Below are 7,797 nucleotides of genomic sequence, written 5' to 3'. Positions count from 1 at the left end.
GAACCCGTGTCCCCTGCATTAGCAGGCAGATTCTCAACCACTGCGCCACCAGGGAAGCCCTAGGTTGCTTATTTTTTGCCATTTTAGTGAGATGCAAAACATTCAAGTCAGGTTCCTAAAAATTAAGAAAAGGAACCAGAAAGCATTCAATACTGAAAAAAAAATCTTAATGACACATTATATTTTAGCTTCAGATTATGGTCCTTTGATACACAGAGGAAGAGAGGAATGAAACAAAAATCACAAAACTAAGAGAGAAAAGGCTGAGAACCGGGCAAACAAACAAAAACAGAGAAAGATACAGGCAGTGAAAGGAAGAAAGATGAGAAAAACCAAAAGAGGATTAGAAGAGAGAATGTTTTTTAGGGACTAGGAGAAAGGACAATGGAGCTGGGTGGCTTTCCTAGCCAGCCCTTACTAAGCCCGGCTTGTCGCTGTTTTCATCTTTGATTGAAGTCTTACTCTCCACCTAGACTATCAATTCCACCAGCACAAGAACTGCACTGGGTTTGGCTCTCTATTGTTTTCCCAGTGCCTAGCACAGACATAGTCAACACTGTAAGAATTAGTCAATGAATGGATGAACAAAGGAACAAGTGAAGAAAGAATGTGTAAGGAAAGAGTACTGTGGCCCAACCAGCTGGGGCAGTGGTCCCCTGAGAACTGCCATTGTTTCCTCAAAAGCAAGAGACCGTGGACTGGGCTGACCTGGCCCCCGCAACACCTACAAGAGCATTTCTTCAGAGGCAATTTCACTGTCTCACCCGTGTTCTCTTTGCTAAGCATTAGAACACTGTTTTGTCTCTCTTTCTCTTGGAAACTTTCTGAAAGCTGATGTTTTCGCCAGCCCCACCTTGGGTATCACCATGTCTCCTGGTACCTTCTCACCCCAGGCCCAGTTGTCTGAGGTTCTCAAAACCTTCTGTTCCATCAGCCTCCCTGGAATCACTGTCCTGATACACACCAACTCTCCTCCCCTACAAGGCTGCCTTCTTGGCTCCCCTGAGAGGAGTCCCCTGTCTTTTAGCCCACTGGTGGCAGCGGCCGATCTTCCCACCCCCTCAGTACGAAGGGCCCCAGAAGAGGGTCAGCTGACTCAACTCCCCATCGCCAAGAAATCATCACATCTTCACCCTCATATGAAAACCCATTCTTCAAGCCTTTCCATCACTGTCTTCTAATACCCCCTGGTCACTCCTGTGTGTTCATCACAGATTTTAGCCCTCGGCTGCCTGCACCCTCCTCATCTACCCCGTCTACTGACCTCCTTCAGGGTGAATTCACGGATTTCGTGCATGATTCATCCAAAAGATTCTCCTCTGCAAATTGTGATTTTTAAAACCTGTAGTAAAATATACATAGCATAAAATGTGACCATTTTAACCATTTTACGTGTAGAGTTTTATGGCATTCAGGACCTTCACGTTGCTATGCAGCCGTCACCACCGTCCATCTCCAGAGAGTTTTCATCTTCCCCAACTAAAACGCTGTACCCATGAAATACTGACTCCCCCAATTCCCTGATATTTTATCAGATTTCAGGCCCTCTCGCTCTAGAATTTTTATTTCCTGAAGTTGTGCTGCCTTCAGAATTTTAAATATTATTCCACTTTCTGTCCACAGTCTCCCTTCTTGCCAGGAGGCCTGGATGCAGAGAGGTCTGGGTGGGGATCCCAGCTAAACTCTTTGCCAGCCTCAGTTTCTTCATCTGTAAAATTCAGATGTAGATAATACGGTAGATAATATAAATACTAAATAGATACGAGAACTGGAGTCTATTGGATCGTCAAAAGGATCAAGTGCTCACAGAGCATCTAGCACAGGTCCGTGCTTCTCCATCCCTCCGACCAGTCCACACACCCGTGTTCCTCACTCCAGCCACTGCCCTGCTGACATTCCTAGCTTCCTGATACCTTTGTCTTTCTGAGGCCCATTCCAGGGGACACACCATCTTGTATCAGTCCAGCTCTCTGCCTCAACTCCACACCCACTTGGGCTGTTGGTGAACAGTGGTCTTTGCAGAAGTCATTACAAGGCACGGTCTCCCACTCCACCCCTGCAAGCATTTAATGGGCCCCTATTTGGCTTCCTCTTCCCATTCCTCATGCCAGCCATTTCAGAGCTCTCTTCACTCCATCTCCCTACCCTGCCACTACCCGAGCAGTTACCATTTATCTTCTATGTCTCCATAGATCAGAGTTCTTAAACTTTAGTGCACATAGGAATCATGCAGGTCCCCTAAGAGGTTCTAATTTCGTAAGAGGCAGTGGGGTTGAAATCTGCTGTTTTAACAGGCAACCCCAGAGGATTTTGATACGCAGAGTGCCCAGTTCACTTTTTGTGTAGGGCTCTCCTAAGCCACAAGCTCCTTGAGAGCAGACATTTTGTCTTACCTGATTTTCATCTCTAAATACCCGGCAATAGATATTGAAGGACTGATTGAATGAATGCATCTGGCTGTCACTCTGCACTTTCAGCATAAGTTACCATTCTCCTTTGAAATGCTAATTGGCTACAGCTATTTAAATGCAGCTTAAATCTCTTTAATATGTTTTATCCTATCCTTTATCAGCCCGTTTCACTGCCATTGGGGGTAGGGGACTATAAAGAACGTGTTATTCTCTGACTAACAACTACCAAAAAAAAAACAGAAAAAAAACAATCCAAGGGCCAGATGAGGTTTAGGCAGAAGTGCAGAGATACATAGGTTGGGTCTTCCCCCTTTCCTCTTAGGGGAGGAATGTACTCTGCTGACTCTTGTTCTAGGGATCAGCTAGGCAGACGTTTTTGTAGCCACTGCAGTGGACTTTTCTGGAGTGGAAAGAATCTTAAGCAGGAAGGTCACTGCTAGGGATATTGGGAGAAGGTGACTCAGAGAAATAGGTAGAGATACAGACTGACATACCGAATCAGTGGTGGAAAGGCTCACTTGCCTTCAAATCCTAACTCTGCCATTTTCTAGCTTGTGATGAGGGTAATTAAACTGCTGGGGCCACTTGATTCCTCATCTGTAAAATGGGACAGTGATTTACCTTGCAAGCTCTTTTGAGGATTGAAAGACAGGGTATAAGTAATTCACAGTGATTCTATTGATGGTAGGCAGTCAGGCAGAGTTTTCAAGAGAGGTGGGTATCTCGTTAACCATCTGTCTTTACCACAATGGAGGGGACACACACACACACACACGTATACACTCACACCTCTACACTCAGTCAGCCTGGAAAAGCAGAAGTGGCACCAGCTATTGCCCTCTGGGGAAGTCTAACTCTAAAACCTCCCTCCCACTGTAATAAAATGTTTCCAAAGAGAGCAGACAGGGTAACCCAGGGCCATGCCCTTCCACTTCCTTCTTCCCTTAGCGGAGCTGGGAGCCTGTCTTGCAGAAGTGGGAGGTAAACCAGCATGGGTGGCTGGAACTGAAACATTTCTTTTAGCCTCTCCATACCCTACCGCATCATTCATCAAGATTCACTGATCGCCCACAGCGTTCAGGGCGCTGCTCTAAATGCTTTATCCGGGACCTCCCTGGGACCCCCTGCGAAGTTTGTTGCAATATTTAAGATCTTCCCCCAGCTCACGAAGACCAGCGTTGAACCTCCACTTCATTGCCACCCTCAACCTCTCCCCAACCCTGGCCAGAAAGAGTACCTTTTGCTTTGGGTGCTAAGAAACTTTGATTTAAATGTTAATAATAATGAACACTTACAAACATTCTTTACAGAACTTAAAGCGCTCTTCCATATTTATTCCCTTGTTCCTGCACATGTATTTGCTTTTAGGAGAAGAATTTGGACTGGTTTCCTCGGATGCGAGCTATGTCCCTTGTTAGCAATGAAGGTGACAGTGAACAAAATGAGATTCGGAACCTGCAGGAGAAGTTGGAATCGACCATGAGTCTGGTCAAACAGCTGTCCGGTCAGCTGGCGGAGCTCAAGGAGCAGGTGAGTGCACTCGGGAGATGGAGCTGGCGGGGGGATGTGAAATCATTCACCACTGTGAGAGAGGGGTGGCTGGAGACTCCTGGGAGCAAGATTGTTATCCACGATGGATTGTAAATTCCAATAAGAAAAAACCCCACGTTGTGTCGTAAGAACCAAATCTCTGCAAGCAGAGGCTACTTCTACTTATCACACCTCCCCGTCTGTGTGACACTTCGACGGAACGGGGAAGGAAGGAGCAGAGGCCGAAAGACAAGGACCTCTTTGGACTTTTTTATAGAAAATCGTATTCTCTGCCATCATAGCCATTACTAAATTCATCAGGAAGGCAGATCGTCATTAGGACCTGTCATTTCAACGCTACAATCAACCCCTTCATCGTGTAAAATTGTTAGCATTAGTAAAAATAATATCAGAAGTAACCATGGTAGGTTTTAAAATGACTAAGGTGATGGCGATGATTATATGTGTGTGACAAGCAAGGGCTGCTTTAAAAGAACCACGGTTCCTCTTTCTTAACCACAGAGAGGGGTTTGCTCTGTTTCTCTGCCTAGGGAAATTCACTTTAAAAAATATTTTCCCTTTTTTGATAAGTATATTTTCTATGATGCTGGACAGACTATAGGTGCTTGGGAAATATTCACCCAACATTGTGTGTCCCACCAGCACTGAGAAAGAGTGAGAAAATCAGCTCAACGCATTCTCTCTTTTCCCCCAGATGACAGAACAAAGGAAGAATAAGCAGAGACTGGGCTTTCTCGGATCAAACACACCCCATGTGAATCATCACATGCCACCACACTGATACCATGGGGGCAGCCGTGACTAGCCTTTCATCAGTGTACTGCCTGATCACTGAATAAAGAACTGAGATGGAGGGGAGTGAACAGTGCCTATTGTTGAAAAGTTAAAAACAACCAAGTGCCAAGATGTTGAGTGGTTTAGCTCCGAGAACAATTTCTAACTGTGTTTTCATGGTTGAGAAGACCAAACTTAAAATGCAGCCACTAAAAAGCACACATCACGCATTCTTAATGCAAAGAGAGGTCCTTTGCTCAAATGGACGGAGAAGGTAGGGGGAGGAGGGGTGGAAGGAGATGCAGGGCAGAGAGAACTACCTTTGGCTGAATCTATAAGAGTCCATTTTGTCTTAAATGCTGACTGCAACCTTTGTCATGGTTGGCTGGAATTTCTTTCTTTTAATTATGGCATGTAGGTCAGTGATACAGGAAGTCATATTTTGGTGGCTAAGTTTTACTAAGGGAAATAACTGAAAAGATTAAAAATGAGAGTTGCAAAGAAAAATGTTAATGCTTCCAAACCGTAGCTGTCACAGGCCAATTTCCTTATTTATAACGTGCAACACAATGGATTTACAGCTCTAGGAACTAGAGCTTTGGAGCTTATGCCCCTCGGGCTGACAACGCGACTGGAATGTGATTTCCTTCCCCCAGATTCAGAGGGGCTCCGTCAATATGGAGCACAAAAAGAGGTTTTCATAAAACTTGTTTAAAAACATGCTTAAAGTCACGTAGAGGCTAAGATTTTGAAAAGACTTGGGGACAAAAAAGCTGACAGTAAGCCCCAAGGACATATGTATGCTATTAAAATACATTGAGATTAATAAATGAACATGCTTAAAGGTGACAGGAAATATTAAGAAACTTATGATGGTGGCATTGCCTTTTATAAATACGGAGTAAAAGCTATTTGATTCATGTTTGCTGTGCTTACGAATTGAGTGGTTTTATTTATCCTATTCTTGCAGTTAGGAAAAAAATCCAAGAAACATATTGAATACTCAAGAAAATGCAGCGTTTCAATTGCATATTTTAAACTGTATCAGTAAGAGCTTTTCAAAATGTAAAGAGATAATAATCTCTTCCTCAAATTGTTTGTATGTTAAATTATGCAACCAGAATTTGTGGAGGGAGAATTAACCTGCCATGCTTGTATTATTCTTAGCGATTATGCTTATAGAATGTTGACAAAATTCAGATCATGAAAGTGTTAGGAGAACTGCCACGTGGCAAGAGAGCAGGCACGTGATACCGGACTCTTGGAGGTGCTCTGCAAGCTGACCTTTCCTGGTTGCTGCCCCCAAAAGAACAAAAAAATTGCGTTTTTAAACTCTCATGTTATTACTACCATAGTTTAAGTTCAGGACAGCGTTTGCTATGACCATTTTTAAAGCTTTTGGATTATTTTAATATAGTTTAAGCTATTGGCTCCTAAAATTCTCAAATCATGGTCTGGGTAGATGATAAAGGATGCCTGAACCAATCCTTTTTCCACACACCCCATTAAAATGTAGACTTGGGAGGAAAGCTGTTGAAACCCAGAGCAATGAATTTTTGAACTGAATCTGCTGGTACACCTCCCCCACTCCTCCAAATACCTCCCCAGGTTAAGAATTCCTTACTCTGATCTGATAGTATTTTTCCTAACCGGTTGCTGAAGGATCATGATCCAAAGATACTCAGAAACTGGGATATATATCTGTATGCAACACAGAACTTTGAACCTCGGAGGCCTTCAGTAAATGTAGGAGAAATTCCAGTGTCATTCGATCCTAATGCTTCATTGAAACTTTATATCATATATTTGATTTTTTAAAATGGCTTCACCAAAACTGAAGTAGACCAAAGCAGCCATTTAAAAAAAAAATCCAAAACCATTATTGTTATTAACAGTATTAGATGAAAAGTACCTTTTAAAGTATTTTAATTAGGCAGAGAGTTTCATGGGTAGGGAAAAGAAAGAGAAAGGTGGAAAACATTGGCTATATTCCAATGTCAGAACTTATCCCTGTTTAACACAAAGTAAAATTTTTCTGATGGATGTTCCAGCATCAAGAAAATCAGTTAATTTGTACAGATGAGAGCAACCTGCCTTTCAGATGAACCATCTAGTCTTTTCTTACACTTTTTTATAGAGAATGAGCCATTGGGTATGTACTGCCATCAAGAAATGGCTTACTTAACCTCTCCAACCATTGTGGAGTGGCAGGTCACCGTGTCACAGTGTGTTTTCTCCTATGAGAAGTATTCAAAAGCTATTACAACTAACCAGACTCTTATTTAATCAAAATTGAAATATTTCTCAGTTGTGTTTCTCTTTCTTTCCTGCCTAAATACTTTAAGACTACAAAGCAAAATAAACAAAAGCAAACAAAAAAGGGCAGTTTCAAGGCTATGAAATTCATGATGGAGAAGATAATCACGGGGAAATTTGACATTCGCTATAAATTTATGTTTGTTTTGTATATGTTTGTTAATGCAACTGGAATATTTGACCTAGGCAAGTATCAATTAACATTCTCGTATTTATATAGCAATATTAAAATAAATATAATCATCTTTGATTTTGATGTTAAGGAAAATGTTTTACTATTTAGTTATTAAAACCCATATTGGTTTAAAGGTATACGTTTCCGCTGAACATAATTTTTAATTTCCAAAGGATTTTATTCCCCTACATGTTCCATTCTGAGGTCCAAGAGTTTCATGCAAGTATGTTCTAAGACTATAATATTAAAAAATAAATTTTATACATGTAAAACTTACACTTAAACTAACTTAAAAAAGTTAGACAGGGCTTATTTTCTTTCATACTGAAATTTTTCTGTTGGTGATGAGGTTGCAGTTTCTAGTGGATTATTGATAAGTCTGGAAGATATTTCATTCACGTCAGAACTAATTGTTTGCTTTTTTCCACATTCTCAGCTCGCGACTCATTGTTCTGGCTGCTCTTTTTAGTTTATAGTTGTTTTACTAGAAGCAATCATGCAGTAGGGCCCAGCCTCTACCCCATGCCCCAGGGCTGAGAATGAACGGAGAGGCTGGGGATCTGGAGACTC

At 42.0% G+C, this 7,797-nt stretch overlaps 1 protein-coding gene across 3 annotated transcripts in view; it reads left to right on the top strand.

Annotated features, from left to right (window-relative positions):
* Positions 1 to 7,320, top strand: part of ITPR2 (inositol 1,4,5-trisphosphate receptor type 2) — a 537,217-nt gene extending 529,897 nt beyond the window's left edge. Inside the window, exons 56-57 of one of the 3 annotated variants that reach the window (XM_024129066.3) lie at positions 3,780 to 3,941; positions 4,657 to 7,320. In XM_024129066.3, the coding sequence (XP_023984834.1) occupies positions 3,780 to 3,941; positions 4,657 to 4,743 (249 nt within the window). In that variant the 3' untranslated portion in view covers positions 4,744 to 7,320. The remainder of the gene's footprint in view (positions 1 to 3,779; positions 3,942 to 4,656) is intronic. The other 2 variants (XM_028491109.2, XM_028491111.2) reach the window with 2 other exon arrangements.
* The last annotated feature ends 477 nt before the right edge of the window (positions 7,321 to 7,797 follow it).

This window comes from Physeter macrocephalus, chromosome 6 (genome assembly GCF_002837175.3).
Source record: "Physeter macrocephalus isolate SW-GA chromosome 6, ASM283717v5, whole genome shotgun sequence".
NCBI classification, from domain to species: Eukaryota; Metazoa; Chordata; class Mammalia; order Artiodactyla; family Physeteridae; genus Physeter; species Physeter macrocephalus.
This window is presented reverse-complemented; position numbering and strand designations above follow the sequence as displayed.